The sequence below is a fragment of the Maniola jurtina genome, chromosome 22 (assembly GCF_905333055.1).
Source record: "Maniola jurtina chromosome 22, ilManJurt1.1, whole genome shotgun sequence".
NCBI classification, from domain to species: Eukaryota; Metazoa; Arthropoda; class Insecta; order Lepidoptera; family Nymphalidae; genus Maniola; species Maniola jurtina.
This window is the reverse complement of record NC_060050.1, coordinates 2,090,849-2,114,692: the sequence shown is the minus strand read 5'-3', so window position 1 is coordinate 2,114,692 and position 23,844 is coordinate 2,090,849. Positions and strand designations below refer to the sequence as shown.

At 38.6% G+C, this 23,844-nt stretch overlaps 2 protein-coding genes across 2 annotated transcripts; one reads left to right on the top strand and one right to left on the bottom strand.

The window, feature by feature from the left end:
- Nucleotides 1-4,786: 4,786 nt before the first annotated feature.
- Nucleotides 4,787-9,454, top strand: LOC123876923. The gene is made up of 2 exons (XM_045923349.1): nt 4,787-5,690; nt 9,283-9,454. Exon 1 carries the CDS (start codon nt 4,828-4,830, stop codon nt 5,626-5,628), a length of 801 nt encoding a protein of 266 aa, XP_045779305.1. The 5' UTR covers nt 4,787-4,827; the 3' UTR covers nt 5,629-5,690; nt 9,283-9,454.
- Nucleotides 6,061-7,514, bottom strand: LOC123876925. Its single transcript, XM_045923350.1, has one exon. It carries the CDS (start codon nt 7,471-7,473, stop codon nt 6,673-6,675), a length of 801 nt encoding a protein of 266 aa, XP_045779306.1. The 5' UTR covers nt 7,474-7,514; the 3' UTR covers nt 6,061-6,672.
- Nucleotides 9,455-23,844: the final 14,390 nt, after the last annotated feature.

Here is a 23,844-nt window from a genome sequence, read left to right as displayed (position 1 = left end):
TATGATAATTTGTAACTTTCTTTATTATATTTAATAAATAAAGTTACAAATTATAATTAAAATAACGTCAAGTTTTCACTTTTTTCACTTTAATTTTTTTTTTAATGATGTAACCACAAATTCGTGGTTGTCAGATTTATTCCTGTATTTGTGCTATAAGACCTACCTACCTACCTAATTTCATAATTCTAGGTCAACGGGAAGTACTACTCTATAGGTTTCTTGACAGACACGACGGACAGACAGACAGTTTTTCCTTTTGAGGTACGGAACCCTAAAAATTTATAAAATATGTACCTAATCCCAAAATAGATAACTAGTTGATAATAAAAAATAATTAAATTAGTATTAACTCAATCTTGTGTTCAATAATTATTGTCTGATTGTAGCTAGTTACCACCCCATACTTACAAAGCCAGCCGCCAAGTAATTTAGCGATCCAGTACGATCGTACGATGGTATGGGGGTTTTTTTAATGATACTACCGTACCCCTTCATCATCATCATCAACACATCATCACTTACCATCAGGTTAGACCGCAGTCAAGAGCTAACTTGTATCCGAAAAAATAAATCTTCACTTTTTTACTTTTATTTTCCTAAAAATAGCTTCTGCTCCTGGCCCCTAAGTCAGGATTACATACCGAAATTTATTAGATATGATTGAAAATACTGTCGCTGAGTACATTTTATGTGTTTTCATGAATCGCATTAACGTACGCTGATGGCAAATTATGTTTTCTATAAATCTTGGATATACGACTTGAGACATAAGTTTATTGGTTATAGCAGTTACAGTTCCCTAAATTGAATACCGGATTTATTGGATGTATGACTGACTTTTGACTCCTCTTCAGTTTCTCTGGCTTTATGTGAGAAGCTCCTTAGTCGGTACAGAGGCTCAGTACAGAGAGAGAGGAGTACAGAGTCAGTACAGAGGCTCAATATAGATTGTTCTGTACTCTGAGTATTAGAGGTCAGCATTGTGGTATTATAAGCAAGTAAGAAGTCTTGGATTCGATTTAGGCTATGGCTACTTTTTTAAACCAACTTTAATAGCCATACAAAAATCATGTCAATCCATTTATGACAGTAGTATTTAGGATATATACCTAACTCAAAATTTAAAAACCCCCCGACACAAGAACCTCTATTAGAAAAGAGCTGATAACTTTCAAACGGCTCAACCGATTTTCTTGGATATAGCTAAGGATACTCTCGATCAAGCCACCTTTAAAAAAAACTAAATTAAAATCGGTTCATTAGTTTAGGAGCTACGATGCCACAGATAGATACACAGATACACACGTCAAACTTATTACACCCCTCTTTTTGGGTCGGGGTTAAAAAATCATCAATCCATTTATATGACATTAGTATTTAGGACCATAAAACTGTAAACTAATATGTATTATCATGAGATACATTTCTACTAATTGATATTCTATTACAATTCCATTCAGTATTTGGTATGAAAACAATTTAGGTCGGGCATAAGCTGCGACGTTTGGTTAGGACAGCAACACGACCCTTCAGTGAAGTTGGTTAATTGACAAACGAAAGCTTATTGTACGATAGTTTTGGCGATTTGTATAAACAGAGCGGGCGATTTAAATAAACCCAGGCTTTGAGGACTGTTGCGTAGAAAAGTGGAATTAAATACTTTGTTATTTAAATTTCATTGAGTAATAAAATAACTGGAATAGTAATACAACAGTATTTTTTTTTAATACACTAAAATAGGTGTAGCAGATTTTACTAACATTACTTCTAAAATCTCAAGTTTATGTTTTTGAGTAAATAAAACATAGTAGGTGTACATAGTCGATTAAAAAAATCGATTATTTTGAAAAGTAAAATCTTCCTCTCAGACCAGGACGCGTTTAGCTTAGCCCTCTTAGTTTTAAACGTACTTGATTAATTTTTGCCATTAAGTATAATAATGTGTTTTTTGATCCAACAATTGAAAATCAAAAAGTGTAAAGTGGTACCTACTGGTACTTTGAATGAATAAATTTGACTTGGAACAATATAAAATAGAATATGTGAAGTTAAGTCTAGTTATGTTCAATAAAAATAATATATTTATTTTATTTTAGATTTTGAAACACTGCTGCCATTAATAAAAACTATATTCCACATTTCCCATTTTGAACTAACATAATATAAAACTTAGTTCACTTTACTAAAAAAATAATTGTAGTACCTAAGCTATGCTGAAACTAGAACAACGCAGAATATTCTAATTAATAAAAGCACTTATGTGAGCGACTATACCATCGTTCCACCGCTTAATCAATAGGAAAAACACTCAGGTCCCTTTTGCATATGCAAACATTATGCCACTTGCATTATCAACCATCTTTCCACATTTAATTAAGATTCGACCTTATCACTAAGGCTTCTAAGTTTATATTTGTCCATCAGTTCTCAAGGGTTGTTCATGGCATTTCAGATATGTAAATACAGAAGGCATTGTCATAATTAGAAAATTACGGAAGCTAGAATTTTCATACAAGTTACGTGTAATAGGACAAAAAAGATTGTTTCAACATAAGTTATGGGTTCTATTCTCAGCTGCATCATATCAAAAAAATCACATTCCTCAAACTGATTCTGGTTGGGGTCCCAAGGTGTTGAAACGGCGACCTCACATTGGACTCTGGACTAGACCTCACACAAACGCAGCGTTGGAAGACTCCCCGCTCGGTGAACGGACGATATCTGTGTGCCGAGTGTGAGATCCACAAAATTATTCGAATGACTTCACTAGTCACTACTGCGTTAACCGAGCTAACGTCAAAGGCATCGAGAATCGCGAGTCAGCGAGTGTGAGATACCACCGAAGCTAACCAGCCCATACGCGTGTACTCACCGTGAATGGCGTTTATTAATTTTGTAATGTTGGCGTCGTGATATAAACCAACCAAATTTAGAATGAAATTTCTATGAAGTGATTGTATGGAAGCAGCTGTCTATCAAAATTTAACTGGTTATACTTACTGTCTATGTTTATGTTTTGAAATCATCGTCTTTGTAGGTAGGTATAGTATGTACGTCATCATTATGAATTAAAAATGAGTCAAGTGTGAGTCGGACTCGCACTCTAAGGGTTTCGTAGCATCGTACAAGATATTTTAATAATTTTACGTGGAAGACTGTAAGTTAATGACAACAGCGCCATCTATATGTGATGAGTATTTATTCATCCAAGTATGTGATTTAGAAAACTGATTATGTTAAGAACACATATTCTTTTAGAGCCTAGAAAAGTAAATTAAAAGTAGTTTTGACTAAAATACCGCCCTGCCATAATTTTTAAATCGTAGTCCTTTAAATTAAACTTGAAAAATGCAAATAAATGTCTTTAAAATTATCTCCTCACTCCACTTGCACTGTAAAAATCTATGCGACAACTTAACTATCGCGTTAGCGTCGTGTTTACTCGATTTACTTCGCATTGTCAAAATTTGATACTCGCACTCGCATAGTTCTTGAATCAACCAATCACGTGCGCTCACGTTGTCACTTTCGCATGCGAGTCTGTAAACAATAGTCGGTCCCGAGGACGTAAAAAACTCGCACTCACAAATTATGTTTCCCCTTCTTGTCACTAGATGGCGCTGTTTCAATTCCATACAAAACGTAGTTAACTTTTACGCGATCGAATAGGTTTTTGGCGATATATAACGCCGCCCCTTTCGCTGTGGTGGTAGAATACTCTGTGTGAACCCAGCGAAAGGGGACTAGCTCTGTGGTCCAAGAGTAGGACCTAGGATTTGAGAGATAAACAAATTAGATACCTATTACTAGAGATTGTTTTATGTAAATCAATAAGAGTTACGAGAACCTAATAAAAGCGTGTATAAACTCTGGTGTTTTTATGTGGTGATCCCGTGCCTCGTCCCGTTGGTCCAGTGGGCTTACAATGGTGACCCCGTAACGCAAACACGCAATGCGCCGTTGTGCCTAATAATGCAATGCAGTATAACGCACTGAGATAAATGAAGTACATGAGCGCATCTCGGATCGAGAACCAAAATAAACTCTCTGGCAACCTATTTTCGAACTGAAACTGCGAATAGCGTGCGTCGTGCATGCATCCAGCTACGATCCAGCGCGTATATTTCTACAGCCTCCCATTTGCACTGCTCCAAGGACAAGAAGTGTTGAGTGACCTGTGATCAAACGTATGTAGAAACCCAAGTATTTTGGTTGTGTAAAAAACTGACAGCTACGGCACATAAATCAGACAATATCATAATTACCTACCCATATAGCCTTTAAGCATTTCTATAATGAACATTGGACATCCCTGTGACTGGTGGTATATCTTTTGTTGTGCATATACATAGTAACATTTTATCTTAACCAAACTTTACTATTGTGTTGCTAGGTACCTACAAATAGTTCATGTTAAGACTAGGTATCTGAAGAGTATCTGTGCAATGTTGTAATAAAAACATGGTCAGTTCTTGTCTGTAAACAAATAAACATAAGACGTATCTCTTTATAAAATCACTAGGAGTTGCAGGAGGTATTGAATTGTTTGCAAACAATAATAATTATTTTGTAATTAGCGCAATGATTCAGATGAATGGTTGTAAATGGTAATAATGAGTACTTAAAGCTAATTTTTCAACATACATTGTTACTACTATGTTGTACACTAAGTTGTCTTTATATGGATTTGTTTCTGTGTTAATTTGATATTGTAATCAGCACACCACCCAACGGGGAGTTTTTTTTAAGAAAAACAAAAGTTAGAATTAAAAATTTGTTTCCACATTTACACTCATCACATACAAATTATACTACTTACTCACCATGGAAGAGTCAAATGAGTGTGTCTGTAAAGTTTCTGTCAAAGTGCCACCCTTTTGGCTTTCAAAACCAGCCATGTGGTTTGCCCATATAGAGACCCAGTTTAGAGTACGTGGCATTACTGCGGATCAAACCAAATATGACCATGTAGTGTCTAACCTGGATTTAAAGGTAATGTTAGAGGTGGAGGACATAATCACCACTCCCCCACAAGAGAACAAATATGAACATTTAAAAGCAGAATTAATAAGGCGACTTTCGGTGTCTGAGGGACAACGTGTCCGTCAACTATTAACTGAAGAAGAACTGGGTGATAGAAAACCATCCCAGTTTCTACGGCACCTGCGCTCTTTAGCAGGAAATACATTGACTGATGAAGGCATTCTCCGACAGCTGTTCATGCGTCGACTTCCTCTCCACTTGCAAACCATACTAGCAGCCAGTGCCGACCCACTGGATGATATTGCTATGCGTGCAGATAAAATATTGGAGGTCGCTCCCAGCATCACAGCAGCACCTACACAGGTAAGTGTGAATGCTGCTGCTGCATCAGGCGCACCAAATGATCCTTTGGGCCTCCATGCTTTTGCAGCCCAGATGAAAGAGTTAACAGTTAACATTGCCGCCCTTACTAATAATTCACGCTCCGGGCGTAACAGGAGCCGCAGCATTTCAAACAGACGCTCTCGTTCTCCGTCTAATAGCGACGGACACTGCTGGTACCACCGAAAATTTCAGCACAAGGCCACGAAGTGCACCAGCCCATGCTCCTGGAAGCAGGAAAACGGAAACGACAGGCAGTAATGACGGCTGCTGACTGTCCATCTTCGGGCCGCCGTCTATTTATTACCGACAAAACCAGCAAGGTCCGCTATCTACTGGACACCGGATCGGACATATGTTGCTATCCTCGAAAATTTTTTCGTGGGAAGATTGCTCCCAGCGAATATCAACTAAGCGCAGCCAATGGTAGTGCCATTAAGACCTACGGTACTCATAGTCTGAGTCTCGATTTTGGGCTGCGAAGGGATTTTCGCTGGCAATTTGTGGTTGCCGATGTGAGCATCCCCATTATCGGTTCAGATTTTATGGCCCACTACCATCTTCTTCCCGATTGCCGAAATAGGCGCTTGCTTGATGGTGTAACTGGACTTGCAGTTCCCACATCTATAGCATTTGTCGATCAGGATTGTGTTGCTTTTGGCTGCGAAGAAGGAGTTTGGGGTCTTGCTGTGCCACATCTGACCATGTCCCCAAACTCCTTCTTCGCAGCCAAAAGCTTCTGGGGGCCAAGGCGACGGGGGCGACAAGATACGGGAGGCCCTTCAGTAGTTTTTATAAAATGCACCGTACTGTGCTTAATTTTCCTATGGATCCCAGGGGGTCGAGTAATGGTGGGAAATTCCGTAAGCATCTGATTGAAGGGAGACCTAGCTCCGGAGTTCACAATTACTTTAACACAATCCTGATCGACAAATGCTATAGATGTGGGAACTGCAAGTCCAGTTACACCATCAAGCAAGCGCCTATTTCGGCAATCGGGAAGAAGATGGTAGTGGGCCATAAAATCTGAACCGATAATGGGGATGCTCACATCGGCAACCACAAATTGCCAGCGAAAATCCCTTCGCAGCCCAAAATCGAGACTCAGACTATGAGTACCGTAGGTCTTAATGGCACTACCATTGGCTGCGCTTAGTTGATATTCGCTGGGAGCAATCTTCCCACGAAAAAATTTTCGAGGATAGCAACATATGTCCGATCCGGTGTCCAGTAGATAGCGGACCTTGCTGGTTTTGTCGGTAATAAATAGACGGCGGCCCGAAGATGGACAGTCAGCAGCCGTCATTACTGCCTGTCGTTTCCGTTTTCCTGCTTCCAGGAGCATGGGCTGGTGCACTTCGTGGCCTTGTGCTGAAATTTTCGGTGGTACCAGCAGTGTCCGTCGCTATTAGACGGAGAACGAGAGCGTCTGTTTGAAATGCTGCGGCTCCTGTTACGCCCGGAGCGTGAATTATTAGTAAGGGCGGCAATGTTAACTGTTAACTCTTTCATCTGGGCTGCAAAAGCATGGAGGCCCAAAGGATCATTTGGTGCGCCTGATGCAGCAGCAGCATTCACACTTACCTGTGTAGGTGCTGCTGTGATGCTGGGAGCGACCTCCAATATTTTATCTGCACGCATAGCAATATCATCCAGTGGGTCGGCACTGGCTGCTAGTATGGTTTGCAAGTGGAGAGGAAGTCGACGCATGAACAGCTGTCGGAGAATGCCTTCATCAGTCAATGTATTTCCTGCTAAAGAGCGCAGGTGCCGTAGAAACTGGGATGGTTTTCTATCACCCAGTTCTTCTTCAGTTAATAGTTGACGGACACGTTGTCCCTCAGACACCGAAAGTCGCCTTATTAATTCTGCTTTTAAATGTTCATATTTGTTCTCTTGTGGGGGAGTGGTGATTATGTCCTCCACCTCTAACATTACCTTTAAATCCAGGTTAGACACTACATGGTCATATTTGGTTTGATCCGCAGTAATGCCACGTACTCTAAACTGGGTCTCTATATGGGCAAACCACATGGCTGGTTTTGAAAGCCAAAAGGGTGGCACTTTGACAGAAACTTTACAGACACACTCATTTGACTCTTCCATGGTGAGTAAGTAGTATAATTTGTATGTGATGAGTGTAAATGTGGAAACAAATTTTTAATTCTAACTTTTGTTTTTCTTAAAAAAAACTCCCCGTTGGGTGGTGTGCTGATTACAATATCAAATTAACACAGAAACAAATCCATATAAAGACAACTTAGTGTACAACATAGTAGTAACAATGTATGTTGAAAAATTAGCTTTAAGTACTCATTATTACCATTTACAACCATTCATCTGAATCATTGCGCTAATTACAAAATAATTATTATTGTTTGCAAACAATTCAATACCTCCTGCAACTCCTAGTGATTTTATAAAGAGATACGTCTTATGTTTATTTGTTTACAGACAAGAACTGACCATGTTTTTATTACAACATTGCACAGATACTCTTCAGATACCTAGTCTTAACATGAACTATTTGTAGGTACCTAGCAACACAATAGTAAAGTTTGGTTAAGATAAAATGTTACTATGTATATGCACAACAAAAGATATACCACCAGTCACAGGGATGTCCAATGTTCATTATAGAAATGCTTAAAGGCTATATGGGTAGGTAATTATGATATTGTCTGATTTATGTGCCGTAGCTGTCAGTTTTTTACACAACCAAAATACTTGGGTTTCTACATACGTTTGATCACAGGTCACTCAACACTTCTTGTCCTTGGAGCAGTGCAAATGGGAGGCTGTAGAAATATACGCGCTGGATCGTAGCTGGATGCATGCACGACGCACGCTATTCGCAGTTTCAGTTCGAAAATAGGTTGCCAGAGAGTTTATTTTGGTTCTCGATCCGAGATGCGCTCATGTACTTCATTTATCTCAGTGCGTTATACTGCATTGCATTATTAGGCACAACGGCGCATTGCGTGTTTGCGTTACGGGGTCACCATTGTAAGCCCACTGGACCAACGGGACGAGGCACGGGATCACCACATAAAAACACCAGAGTTTATACACGCTTTTATTAGGTTCTCGTAACTCTTATTGATTTACATAAAACAATCTCTAGTAATAGGTATCTAATTTGTTTATCTCTCAAATCCTAGGTCCTACTCTTGGACCACAGAGCTAGTCCCCTTTCGCTGGGTTCACACAGAGTATTCTACCACCACAGCGAAAGGGGCGGCGTTATATATCGCCAAAAACCTATTCGATCGCGTAAAAGTTAACTACGTTTTGTATGGAATTGAAACAGCGCCATCTAGTGACAAGAAGGGGAAACATAATTTGTGAGTGCGAGTTTTTTACGTCCTCGGGACCGACTATTGTTTACAGACTCGCATGCGAAAGTGACAACGTGAGCGCACGTGATTGGTTGATTCAAGAACTATGCGAGTGCGAGTATCAAATTTTGACAATGCGAAGTAAATCGAGTAAACACGACGCTAACGCGATAGTTAAGTTGTCGCATAGATTTTTACAGTGCAAGTGGAGTGAGGAGATAATTTTAAAGACATTTATTTGCATTTTTCAAGTTTAATTTAAAGGACTACGATTTAAAAATTATGGCAGGGCGGTATTTTAGTCAAAACTACTTTTAATTTACTTTTCTAGGCTCTAAAAGAATATGTGTTCTTAACATAATCAGTTTTCTAAATCACATACTTGGATGAATAAATACTCATCACATATAGATGGCGCTGTTGTCATTAACTTACAGTCTTCCACGTAAAATTATTAAAATATCTTGTACGATGCTACGAAACCCTTAGAGTGCGAGTCCGACTCACACTTGACTCATTTTTAATTCATAATGATGACGTACATACTATACCTACCTACAAAGACAAAACCAGCAAGGTCCGCTATCTACTGGACACCGGATCGGACATATGTTGCTATCCTCGAAAATTTTTTCGTGGGAAGATTGCTCCCAGCGAATATCAACTAAGCGCAGCCAATGGTAGTGCCATTAAGACCTACGGTACTCATAGTCTGAGTCTCGATTTTGGGCTGCGAAGGGATTTTCGCTGGCAATTTGTGGTTGCCGATGTGAGCATCCCCATTATCGGTTCAGATTTTATGGCCCACTACCATCTTCTTCCCGATTGCCGAAATAGGCGCTTGCTTGATGGTGTAACTGGACTTGCAGTTCCCACATCTATAGCATTTGTCGATCAGGATTGTGTTAAAGTAATTGTGAACTCCGGAGCTAGGTCTCCCTTCAATCAGATGCTTACGGAATTTCCCACCATTACTCGACCCCCTGGGATCCATAGGAAAATTAAGCACAGTACGGTGCATTTTATAAAAACTACTGAAGGGCCTCCCGTATCTTGTCGCCCCCGTCGCCTTGGCCCCCAGAAGCTTTTGGCTGCGAAGAAGGAGTTTGGGGACATGGTCAGATGTGGCACAGCAAGACCTTCCAAGAGTCCTTGGTCCTCGCCGCTGCATCTGGCTCCTAAAAAGGACGCCACGTGGCGACCGTGCGGTGACTACCGTGCTCTTAATGCACGGACTGTGCCGGATTGCTATCCTGTGCGTCATATAGGAGACTTCAGCCATAACATCGCAGGTTCTACAATTTTCAGCACGTTGGATTTGGTGAAAGCGTACCAACAAATACCCATCAATACTGAAGATATTTGCAAAACAGCCATTACTACGCCCTTTGGGTTGTTTGAATTCCCCTATATGACGTTCGGGCTACGAAACGCGGGGCAGACATTCCAACGTTTTATGGACGAAGTCGTCGGTGATTTGGATTTTTGTTTTTCTTACATAGATGACATCCTCGTTTTTTCGCATAACTCAGTAGAACACGCACATCACCTTCGCATCATTTTCCAACGACTGGCTGACTATGGTGTGGTCATAAATCCAGCCAAATGTGTCCTGGGCGCCAGTGAGGTCAATTTTCTAGGTCACCGGGTTTCGGCAGATGGAACTTATCCCCCACCTGAACGTATCTCTGCTCTTCAGGAGTATCCGCTTCCACAAACCGTTCAGGGTCTTCGCAGGTTTCTGGGAATGATAAACTATTATCGCCGTTTTCTTCCACGTGCGGCTGAAATGCAGGCGCCGTTGGTTACTATATTGTCGGATTCAAAACTTAAAGGCACCAAACCAGTTCCTTGGACTCCCGATCTCGAACGTGCTTTTCACGCGTGCAAACAACATCTGGCTCAAGCTACGCGCCTTGCACATCCACTAGCAAACGCCCCTTTGGCTCTATTCACGGATGCCTCCAATACACAAGTCGGAGCGGTGTTGCAACAATGCGTACAAGGAGAGTGGCAACCTTTAGCATTTTTCAGTAAGAAACTACCTTCCCGTGAGTCCTCTTGGCCAGCGTATTACAGAGAATTGTTAGCAGTTTACGAGGCTGTGCAGCACTTTCGCCACATCTTGGAAGGTCAGCACTGCGTCATATTTACTGACCATAAACCACTTCTCTATGCGTTCAAACAACGGAGAGAAAAATTGCCTCCAACCCAATTAAATCAACTGTCATTTATATCCCAATTTACCACCGACATCCGGCACGTAAAAGGGGTAGACAATATCGCTGCCGACACCATGTCTCGTATTGAGGCGATTGCCTTACAAGAAGATTTTGCAGAGCTCGCCGAATCTCAATGCAACGATCACGAACTTCATGACTTGCAACATAACGGCACGGCATTAAAATTGGAAAAAATAACAGTACCCGGCACCGACATCACGATCATATGTGACACGTCCACAGGAAAGCCACGTCCATACCTAACTTTGCCTTTCAGGCGGAAGTACTTCGACAGACTCCATAACCTGAGCCATCCAGGTATTCGTGCTACATCTCGACTGTTGGCGGACAAATTTGTATGGCCATCCATTCAAAAGGATACTCGTAATTGGGCCCGATCCTGTCTGGCTTGTCAACGGAATAAGGTCACGAGGCATAACATCTCTCCCTTAGGTGATTTTGGAACGCCTTCAGGACGGTTTAGTCACATCCACGTGGATATCGTTGGCCCTCTGCCCGTTTGTGAGGGTTTCCGCTACCTACTCACGGCGGTGGATAGGTTCACCCGGTGGCCAGAAGCATGGCCCATGCGTAGCATTACGGCAGAAGAAACAGCCGATACCCTGATGCAAAACTGGGTTTCCCGTTTTGGGGTACCGATCTATATAACAACAGATCAGGGTCGGCAGTTTGAATCCGATCTGTTTCGTAAGCTTATGTCTATGCTCGGCACAAAAAAACTCCGAACGACGAGTTACCATCCCTGCGCAAATGGCATGGTCGAGCGCTTACACAGGCAGCTAAAGGCTTCTTTGATGTGCCATGAAGAATCATGGATCAAAGCCTTGCCTCTGGTGCTCCTAGGGCTGAGGTCAGCCTTAAAGGAGGATATTAAAACTTCATCAGCTGAGCTTGTCTATGGCGAAGCACTAAGAGTGCCAGGAGATATGATCGCTCCTTCATCAATCCCAAACACCTCAACTGATCCGTCAGAGTTTGTAACTCGACTGAGGGTGATAATGTCAGACCTAAGACCCGTTCCAGCGGCTCGTCATGGTTCTAAGGACACATTTGTCTTCAAAGATTTGACCACGGCTTCTCACGTTTTTCTTCGTGCGGATCACGTAAAGCCTCCTTTACAATCTCCATATTCAGGACCATTTCCAATCATTAAACGGAATGACAAGACCTTAACTATCATAGTCGGGAACAAAGAGGTAGTCGTTAGCATGGACCGGGTCAAGCCAGCTTACTTGGAATCACAAGCTCATCCCAATGAAGACATTCATATAAACAATCAGACGCCTAAAACTTCTCACACTCGCACCCGCACTAATAATCCTAATGACACACCTGATTCTCAACCCATGCAGACATGGAAGGATGCTGAGTACACCACTCGGGCGGGTCGGAAGGTGCGTTTCGCTCGCCCGTTTGATGCATAATCTTCCTTTCTCCCAGGGGGGGTGGTGTGGCGATATATAACGCCGCCCCTTTCGCTGTGGTGGTAGAATACTCTGTGTGAACCCAGCGAAAGGGGACTAGCTCTGTGGTCCAAGAGTAGGACCTAGGATTTGAGAGATAAATAAATTAGATACCTATTACTAGAGATTGTTTTATGTAAATCAATAAGAGTTACGAGAACCTAATAAAAGCGTGTATAAACTCTGGTGTTTTTATGTGGTGATCCCGTGCCTCGTCCCGTTGGTCCAGTGGGCTTACAGGTTAAATATCTCCCACTAGGCACACAGGTGAGTCGCAGGGAGCCGCTGGATTCAGGCGGCGCAAGACCGTGGCGTGTGGTAGTCCCTACAAGAGACCTATGTCCAGCTGTGGACGTCTATGGCTGATGATGATGATTCTAGCTTATTTTTGTAGTGAGTTTGTCCAAGCGACCCAATTTCTAATAATATTAGGCGTGGAATATAGATTCCTTTTTGATGCAAGGACACTCTATTCATTCCTATCATCATCTCAACCCTTTGCCGGCCCACTACTGATGAAGGTCTCCTCTCAGAGTGAGAAGGTCTTAAGCCATACCTACTTAGTCCACCACGCTGACCAAATGCAGATTGGTAGACTTGACACACTTTTGAGAACATTATGGAGAACTTCAGGTAGGCAGGTTTCCTCACGAGGTTTTCCTTCAACGCTCACATTGGGAGTAGAGAACCGTTCTCAGTAGTAGACTGGGCGATGGGCTAAGACGATGACAATTTTTTAGGTTATTCTTCGTTCATCATCAAAGTGGCGCCAATTCTATCAATCGGATTAAGTTTTTTTTTTATTTCGATTGGTTTAATTCCAGCGACTCTATTGTTTTCCTTAGTTTTAACAAAAAGAAGCCTGTTCTAGTTTGCACGGAACTAATTGGTTATGCAAAATTTGAGAACCATCCAAGTCTCCGGCAGATAGGATGAAGATCAACGCAAACATGGCGGGAAATAATTGGGTTGAGTTTTTGTCAGCGAGTGTACTTTCGACTAGGTAAAGTATCTGTTTTCAATATTTTTTTAGTATTTTTTTTCTTATTTGAAACCCTTTCCTCGAATTTTTTTCTAATGTTTGAACCATATAACTATACTTACATTGAACTATATTTGAATATTATTGTAAATTGCACAATTGAAAAGAGCAACCGCCGAGTTTCTTGCTGGTTCTTCTCGGTAGGAACGGCATTCCGAACCAGTGGTAAATTATTTGACGATTCAAAAGCACTTGTAAAAGTTTATTTGAATAAAAATCTATTCTATTCTATTCTATTCTATTCATATTAATTGTTTGGTTTATCATCCTAAATCCATTAAAAACTTAACTTCTTAATTTTCTATAAAAATACAGCACCACACTAATTAACAAGTGTAAATTAAAAATTTATAACACCCCCGACAAGTGAAGGAAAAATACATTCGAAATTCAATGCGAAAATGTTTTCAAAACCATGCGTTCTATTCGAAAACGTAGTTTTATTTTGTGATTGGTTGGTGGCTCAAAATGGTTAACGCCCACTGTCATTTTTGTCTCTGTCATTTGTATGGGATTACATAATATTATATACTAACTTCTTTCCGTGGATAGAATATATGTAGTTTAAATCGCCTTTTATCGCCTAAGTGGCAAGTATAAATTCGTCGACAGATGGCGCTGTACGCTATTGCAGCGCGTCATTATATTAGAGTTCATAAGGGTACATGGGTATAAGGACACCATCAACTGCGAAGATTGTTCGTCCTTTCTACACTTAAAAATTTTTGAAAAGTCTGCAATCCTGATACTTCATAGTTACCATAGTGGTTGCAGACTATAGAGTAGAAAGGAAATTCGCGGTTGGCTCAGTGTTCCCAACCTAGGGGTTATCCCCCAGATTTAGGGGGTAAATAAGTGAGATGGGATATTTTTAGGGGTATTTTCAGGGATTTTTTGACACTGTTCCAATTTCAAACGTGAGTGAGTTACGGAATAGACTATCTATTAAAATGTTGCAAAGCATCATGATGGTCCGATTTACATTAAGGGCCTGCCGACATTATTCCTTTGAAAGTATTGTTATTCAACACCTATCTAGTCCTACAAATGACATCACAAAATTTTCAAAAAAATATGTACAATAGTTTGGTTAATGGTCTTTAGTTATTTAGAGTTATTTATTTAAATAATCGTTTATTACGATAAATACACGAATCTGATACAATAGTAGCTTCATTTAAGATCGTGTATCAACTTCTTTACCTGTGCAACCACGAAAGTAAATCTTACATTTAATAATAGGGAATATATATATGATACACTTTCGAAACGTATTTTATTCTATTTCGACATTCTTTATGAAAAATTCACATTTGGGTCAAATAATCCTAGTCGGCCCTGCGCGGGAGACGCGACGCATACGGCAGGCGCCCTTCAGACGTGGTGGATGTGCGCAATTTTTCCCGCCAATCGCTCTCGATTTACGAAAAATATTTTTTGTGTGATCTTATTGTAGCGAAATTATTATTTATAAATTATTGAATAAGGATGATTTGTTTTAGTTTTAAGAAACTTTTATCATCCAATATTAGTGAACTCCATAGTAAATAGGTACTTAGTAGTGTTTTTTAGTTATTTCGTTGTTTTAAATTGTGTTAGGTAGGTACGAAGGTATCATAGTCAAATATCAGGATGCCGAAAATATCTCGACTAAAACGATCCCAACTACAAAAGATTGAAAGCATGAAAATCGCGTAAGTACCTACTTATCTTCCCATATAACTATTATTACATAAAAATATTGTGCGGCACACTATTTTTTGGCCCGATCCCTGGAATTGAATCCGAAACCTCGTCACCCATAGTGGAACATTGAAACTCCTGACTAACTAGGTACTACTACTTACTATAAACGGTCGCGCCCCCGGCTTCGTACCTACGGCTTTTTTGAAAATAAATAAGTACAGCCTATGTCACTCAGGAATAATGGTAGCTTTCTACTGATGAAAGAATTTTCAAAATTGGATCAGTAGTTCCAGAGATTACTTCATACAAACTTTACTTCTTTATAATATGAATGAATTCACACCATTCCTTGTTTCGTCATTCATGTAAGCAGCTGGGCAAAATACTGTAAGTAGGTAAGTACTAAGTACCTACCTACCTACCGACACAGATTACAATAATGGTCAAAACTTATTTATAAGTAGGTAGAGGTACCTATAATAGCACCCCATAGTACGCGACAAGTTGACATGGCAATCGGATAATGAGCCGCACATCACCCGCGCTATCCCGCACCGGGTTAGCGCGAGGGCTGTGCGGGTGAGTGGGACGTCCCCATCCCGATTGCCATGTCGACCTGATGCTAGTTATAATTACCTACCTCGACCTATCGCCGACTAAAGTTCGCGATAGGTCGAGATGGCAATTGGAATATGAGGCGGGGGGACGCCCCGCACACCTGCGCTCGCCCGCACCGCTCGCTAGTACGGGGACTGTGCGGGTGTGCGGGGTGTCTCCACCCCGATTGCCATCTCGATTTGTCGTGTACGATATACCTTCATAATATTGCAAATTGTACGATAGGTACATAGGTAGGTTACTAACAACAGATTCTTTGTTTACTTTTATTATTTTAGTTGTAGTTTACTCACGCCCCGAGGGTTCAGTACTCAGGTATTTTTTCGAAATTTTACACGATAAATCAAAAACTATTGTGCATAAAAATATATACGTAGTAAAGCCCTTTCACAATATTATGATACCCCACTTGTTATAAATAGTTACCTTTGAAATTTGAAAATACTAATTATTTCTTGATGGCATAAATTTTTAGGGTTACGTACCTCAAATGGAAAAACGGAACCCTTTTTTTGACCTATCTCATAGCCAGCGTTTGCAAATCTAAGCATACGTAGGGACTGACAGACGCGACTTTGTTTTATACTATGTAGTGATGACGCAGAGTTTTCGCGGCAGCTTATGAAAGTGGCAGAGGCGGCAAATAAATAAAAAAGACAGAATACCTTGAGCGTTTTTTAATGTATGTATGTATGTATGTATGTATGTATGTTTGTATCCAGATTCTGTGTGTTCCACCGTAGCGCCTAAACTATTGGGCCGATTTTGATGAATGAGGTGTCAATCGATTCGTTGTAAAGGCCCGGGTGGCATAGGCTATATTTCATACGAAAAAAATCGGCCAGATGGATGTATTGAATCTTACTCAAGACGATGCACTAAGCACCTATCTTGTTTCTTTCTTTTTAGTTTATTTTACTTGTACCAAGTCGAGTTCAAGTTGTCTCATTTTTCCGTAGTCGGGTTATAGTTTTTTCAACTTTTATTTAAAGCAAAACTTCTTTACCGGTTTCAGAAATAGTTAGTACTTAGTATATAGTACATAGTATTATGTCGAAATATATAGCCCTACTTATTAAGGCAAATTTTAGGGAAACCTGTAAATACATTACATAGTTTTGATTAATATTATCCCCGACTCGCACTTGACCGGTTTTTTTCTTATTGGATCTATCTATACATCTTTGGTGATTTTGTAATTTAATCGATATATTTATTACCTACCTACTTGCAAACAAACGAGGAGTTATTTCACGAGGCGTGAAGAAGCCAGGAAAGTTTTGTTTCAGTTTGTTAGCTTTTCAAAATTTATTTCTCAAGAATTATCTATATCTATACTAATAAATAAAATTGGAGTGTCTGTCTGTAATTTCGAAATAACTACCTCATATTAAGCTCATATGGTTATTTGAATGATACCATAACTGAATCACACTTTTTTAAAATTTTTGTCTGTCTGTCTGTCTGTCTGTTTGAAAAGGCTAATCTTTGGAACGGCTGAACCGATTTTGACGGGACTTTCACAGGCAAGTAGAGGATTGACCAGGGCGTAAAATAGGCTACTTTTTTAACCGACTTTCAAAAAGGGAGTTGTGTTTTTGTACCTATGTACACCGAAATCTCCGAGATTTCTGAACCGATTTGCGTCATTTCTTTTTTAATCGATAGAGGAACTTTGCGACATTGTTTCATAAAAAATTTGGAGTCCAACTCCTCAATCCTGATGCTGCAGGGGATCTGACCAATCCACGCGGGCGAAGCTGCGGGCATTAGCTAGTTTTAAAATAAAAGTAATGAAACAGATATTTGACCCATTCGACGTCACACGATCTCTTCCGGGCAGCCATCTTCAATCAATTTGTACAAATACGGCTGCATGACGGTTTTTAAATAAATAAATAAATAAAAATATTTTATTTCAGACAGTAATTATATGTCCATAATTAATTCTACACAAATTAAATTACGTAAATTAAAAGTAATATTAAAATGTAATAATTAAAGTTTAAATTATAAAAAAAAAAATTATAATAATTTTTAAGCCAGTCTCGTTCCGACTCGAGACTGAATGACTATTAAACGCTTTTCTGTTAGGTCGCCATTTTGATTAAGTGATTGCAAAATCAAGTGCATTCTGATCAAATTAATATTGCAGTTAGGTTATTTAAAAGATCAAAACTCTTGATAAGCTTCTACGCGAACATTTTAATAACTTATAAAATTATCTAAATTATTGTTGCCCTTAGGGCTTTCACATCTAAATTGACTTCTGAATTCTTTTAAGTGTAGGTATTTTGTAAATTTATTCATAACTCACAATCTGCACTCTCACTCGGCACTGTGGTCAAAGTTATGAGTGAAATTTAAAAATAAAATAAAAATATCTAAATCACTGATTAATTTTTTGAATCAGATTTAATTTTCAGTAACAAGTTAAATAATTTTCTGTGTTAAAATAAACTGATGAAAATCACTAATACTGCCTCACTTTTATAATACCAAACATATTCTATTTTCATATATTTTATTCATTCATAAATTTAATATAAAAAATATATACTTTTTATTACCCCTACAAAACCATTTTTATTTCTCACCAACCATCCTTGTGTATAAATTCAATTAATCCAGTTTGTTAACATGATCTTATTTATATACCTATTGCATTTAAGTGGGAGGTCCTGGGTTCGATATCAAGCCCCCGATCGAGTCAGTATTTTACAATTTCCAAATTGGCTCAGGTCTGAACTCTGAACGGGTAGGACACTGGTTTACATATTATTATCCTTTACCCTTTTTAGGGTTGCGGACCTTAAAAGGAAAAACGGAACCCTTATAGGATCTCTTTGTTGTCTGTCTGTCCATCTGTCCGTCTGTCCGTCTGTCCGTCGTGTCTGTCAAGAAACCTATAGGGTACTTCCCGTTGACCTAGAGACATGAAACTTGGCAGGTAGGTAGGTCTTATAACACAAGTACAGGAATAAATCTGAAAACCCCGAATTTGGTTACATCGTTTGAAAAAAAATTAAATGTGCTTTGATTTTCAAATTAAGGTAACTATACCAAGTGGGGTATCATATGAAAGGGCTTTACCTGTAAATTATAAAACATATTTTTATGAATAACAGTTTTTGATATATCGTGCAAAATGTTGGAATAAATACCCGAGTACGGAACCCTAAGTGCGTGAGTCTGACTCACACTTGGCCGGTTTTTTCAAATATCAATTGACGGATAAAACTTAAATGGCAAGCACTTTCTTAAATTTTATACATTATAGCACGATTCAATATTGACTCTGAATGAAGTCTTAGTAAAGTCAAAGTACGCTTCACATCGTCACTTACTACCTACTGCTATTTACCAGGTGAGATAGCAAACAAGTGCTAATTTATAATTGAATAAAAAATATTAATTCAGGTCTTTTACGATATCAACACACATTAAATTTTCTCCATTGCCGCTTCTAACACGCTTTTGCTCTATGGAAAAAAAACCAACCGAGTGCGAGTCAGACTCGCGCACCGAGGGTCCCGTACTCGGGTATTTTTTTCAATTTTGCATAATAAATCAATCACTATTATGCATAATAAAAAAAACCCCCACCAATACTAAAAAATAAAAAATAATTTAATTTTTATCGAACATATTAGAGTAAAATGTAGTTCTATAGTATCATTTTTTGGATAGTAAATTAAATTGCTTTTACTATTTAGTGTTGGTGGTTTTTAAGTTTTTTATCTATTTTTAGGGTTAAGAAAAAACGGAACCCATAAAGGATCACTTTGTTGTCTATCTGTCCGTCCGTCCGTCGTGTCTGTCAAGAAAACCTATGGGGTACTTCCTGTCGACCTAGAATCATGAAATTTGGAATTTTGAATGAATATTTTTTTTGTGATGTAACCTCAAATTCAAGGTTTTCGGATTTATTCCTTTATACTTGTACTATAAGACCTACCTACCAGCCCAATTTCATGATTTTAGATCTACGGGAAGTACCCTATGGATTTTCTTGACAGACACGACAAACGGACACACAAACAGATAGACAGACGGTCAGACAACAAAGTGTTCCCAGAAGGGTTCCGTTTTTCCTTTTGAGGCACGGAACCCTAAAAAGCTAAGCGCATCGGTGCTATGTCGTTTCTTTTTTCGCCAATGTTGAGGTTGTTAATTTGGTTGACCTGTAGCCGTAGTACAGTTTACCGCCACTAGATGGCGGTAAAAATTAAAGTAAATTAATGTCGAGGTGTAGAGGGGCGAGAGGGAACCAAATGCTCGAGGCCATTCGAAACTTGGAGCGTCTTAAATCGAAATGGTGGATCTTGTACAACATTTAAGAGGACTCTCTCCGTCACCCGTTTCATACAATCGTAGTTCCAATTTCATTTGAATATTAAGCAACCAAAGTCCATGAAATTTTGCAGACATATTTTAGAAACTAATATCTATGTCTGTGGTTTTCCAGATTTCTATTAAAATATTCGGTTTTATAGTTACACGGTCTTAAAAATTTTCATACAAATCTTTGAGCTCCTGTAATTTTAAAACTACATATTTTTAAAAAAATCTAAAACACCACAGACACAGATATTAGTTTCTAGAATATGTCTGCAAAATTTAATGGACTTTGGTTGCTTAGTATTCAAATGAAATTGGAACTACTATTTTAAATTTATTCAATGTCAACATGTATGATTTCAAAAAATCTGAATCTTCAGACGAAGACGAACTATTTTATGTATTAAATAACTTATAATAAAAAAACGTTTGAAACTTATTACAGCATATTATATTTCTAAACCATTATGACTTTATATTATATATTTTTTTAATAATTCAGGTGATTTTAGGGGTTTTGACACAAACTTTAGGATAAATATTTCTGAAAGTTGGTAACACTGGGTTGGCTCTAGAACCGCCGATAATATTTCAAATATGGCTATATTTGTAATAATATCGGTAAAAAATGATTTTTCACGCATCATTTTAACTCTATGGCTCTATAATTGTCATGTAAAAAGTACAGTTAACTTTTTAAAAAATGAAAATTAAAAATTTATAACACCCCCGGACAAGTGAAGGTTACAGTAACTAGAAAAGAGCTGATAACTTTCAAACGGCTGAACCGATTTCTTGGTTTATAGCTAAGAACAATCTCGATCAAGCCAACTTTCAAACAAAAAAAAAACTAAATTAAAATCCGTTCATTAGTTTAGGAGCTACGATGCCACGACAGATACACAGATACACACGTCAAACTTAAAACACCCCTCTTTTTGGGTTGGGAGTTAAAAACTAAAAGGTATAATCATCTTAACCCCTCTCCGACTCACTACTGAGTATGATGGGGCTCCTCTCAGAATGATACGAATTTAGGTCACAGTCCACTACGCTGGCCAAGTGCAAATTAGCAGACTTAACATACCTTTGAAAATATTATGTATAGGTAACTTTCAGGCGTACAGGTTTTCTCACGAAGTTTTCCTTCATCATTCAAACAAGTGATATTTAAAATTACTTCAAAGTTAAAACTCACATATTTACAATCAAAAAGCTAGAGATGTGTGCCCGGGATCGAACCCCAGTGCTCCTGCATTTTGACTACTAGGCTATCACCGCTTTATATCCTTTCTAATAACAAAAATAAACTTTCAAAAATAAAACAACAAAAATGGGTCACATTTGTCCCAACCCAAAAAATCACAGCAATATTTAAAAACGTCACAATTCACGAGACATCAATTCCGCCCATCGTCGCCGATGTCCGTCATTTCAATTTTTTTTTCTCTTTTTTCCGTTAAAAACCCATAGAGTTATAAAAATAAATGAGGCTTCGCGAACGTTGGGGCGAACACAATAGTTGGGTCATTATACTCGGTCATTTGGACCGCTAGGGGACGAGGGATAAACAACCTGAGCATTTGAGTGTTGGACTGTAAAAGCTTTGTGATTTATATTTTTTTTATCTGTTGCAACTTGCATTATCTATGCCGATAATATTGTGATGTTGCTTTTTAAGAGCAGAAGTAGAACTTTATTTGGGGACTACATTTTACAACTAAATATGTTTTAGTTTTAATTCATCGATTTTACATTTTTTTAACCCCTGACCCAAAAAGAGGGGTGTTATAAGTTTGACGTGCGTATCTGTGTATCTGTCCGTGGCATCGTAGCTCCTAAACTAATGAACTGATATTAATCTAGTTTTTATTGTTTGAAAGGTGGCTTGATCGAGAGTGTTTTTAGCTATAATCCAAGAAAATCGGTTCAGCCGTTTGAAAGTTATCAGCTCTTTTCTAGTTACTGTAACCTTCACTTGTCGGGGGTGTTATAAACTTTTAATTTACACCTGTTTTGTTATTTCATGGTGATGATGAATTTACTTATGTACCTATATTTTCACATCAAAATAATTTCAAATACATTATAATACGATTATTTCAGATATTTAATAGTTTTTTTTTGCAATATCCTACATTTACTGGTATCTACACTTACCTCAACACTACTCTCTACTAGGTACGTATTGGATGTTAAAGTTTAACAAGTGTAAATTAAAAATTTATAACACCCCCGACGATCCAAAGTATCTGAGTTTTCCAAGACATCATTTTCAAATAAATAATTATGTATTTAGGCAACGTCCATCTTGACAGCTTGACATTTGTCTATTGACATAATATTATGAACCTAACGGTTATCTAACCTTCTTGTCTACAAGAAAACTAGAAAAGAGCTGATAACTCTTAAACGGCTGAACCAATTTTTTTAGATTATAGCTAAGAACACTCTCGATCAAGCCACCTTTCAAACAAAAAAAAACTAAATTAAAATCGGTTCATTCGTTTAGGCGCTACGATGCCACAGACAGATACACAGATACACAGATACACAGACACACAGATACACAGATACACACGTCAAACTTATAACACCCCTCTTTTTGGGTCGGGGGTTAAAATACCAGTTTCATGACACTTCACACTTCACTATACTATACTTACTATACTAATACTAATATTATAAAGGCGAAAGTGTGTATGTGTGTGTGTATGTTTGTTACTTCTTCACGCAAAAACGGACGGATTTGGCTGAAATTTGGAATGGAGATAGATAATATCCTGGATTAGAACATAGGCTACTTTTTATCCTGGAAAATCAATGAGTTCCCACGGGATTTTGAAAAGCCTAAATCCACGCGGGCGAAGTTGCGGGCATCGGCTAGTATTTCATATTATTATAAATGATCATGTAGTTGAAAAAATAAAAGCCATCGTATTCTACCTACAATGACTTGACAAACACTCAAACATAAATATTTCAAATATTACACCGTGTATCGTTACATTAATTTTAACGATAAAGCCTTAAACATTTGCACTTTTACAGACAGGGGGATTCTAAAAAGGCCTATTCGAGTGTGGTCGCCATAAAAATGTACAAAAATTTCTCATTCGACAATAAAGGGAAACAGTAATTGTAATTCTTTCGGTGGAATTGTAATTTTGCGTACAATTTGACGTTAAGATGGCTTTCGGGAAATTTTATTTGGCGCAATATGCCCTTTTCAGTGCTAAACTGGGTCTGAAATATGGGTTTTTTTGCTTTGACTTCTTTCTCGTAAAGGCTGTGGTTATTTATGGATTTTCATGCGAAATTCGCTTGGAGATTGTATTAAAAATAAGTATAAGTAGGTGTTACCTTATGGGGATACTCAGTTCTATCAATTAGGTACGTAGAGTGATTACGGTAAAATGACAGGTCTCTACTTACAGTGTAAACTGTGACAATCGCAACCATCTTTGCTGATTGGCCACATTGGCTAACACTCTTTCGCTATTGGCCAAAAACTATTGTCTCACCAAGAACGCTCTTTCAATCACAACAATTGAGATTATACGTTGTAGCAATGATTGACTAGCTGCTACTCAGCTTACAATTTATTACAAGTCCAGTTAATCTTGCACCTTAAAATAAAATTAGATCCAATTAGTTAGAAGCGCCGTGTTCCATACATCTAATGCTAGATTACCATCAAGTAAAAAACTAAAATAAACGACACGGATGTAGCGCGTGTCATGAAA

Bases quoted from the DNA above. Each gene is read 5' to 3' on its own strand.
- LOC123876923 (XM_045923349.1), top strand. From the start codon at position 4,828: ATGGAAGAGTCAAATGAGTGTGTCTGTAAAGTTTCTGTCAAAGTGCCA.
- LOC123876925 (XM_045923350.1), bottom strand. From the start codon at position 7,473: ATGGAAGAGTCAAATGAGTGTGTCTGTAAAGTTTCTGTCAAAGTGCCA.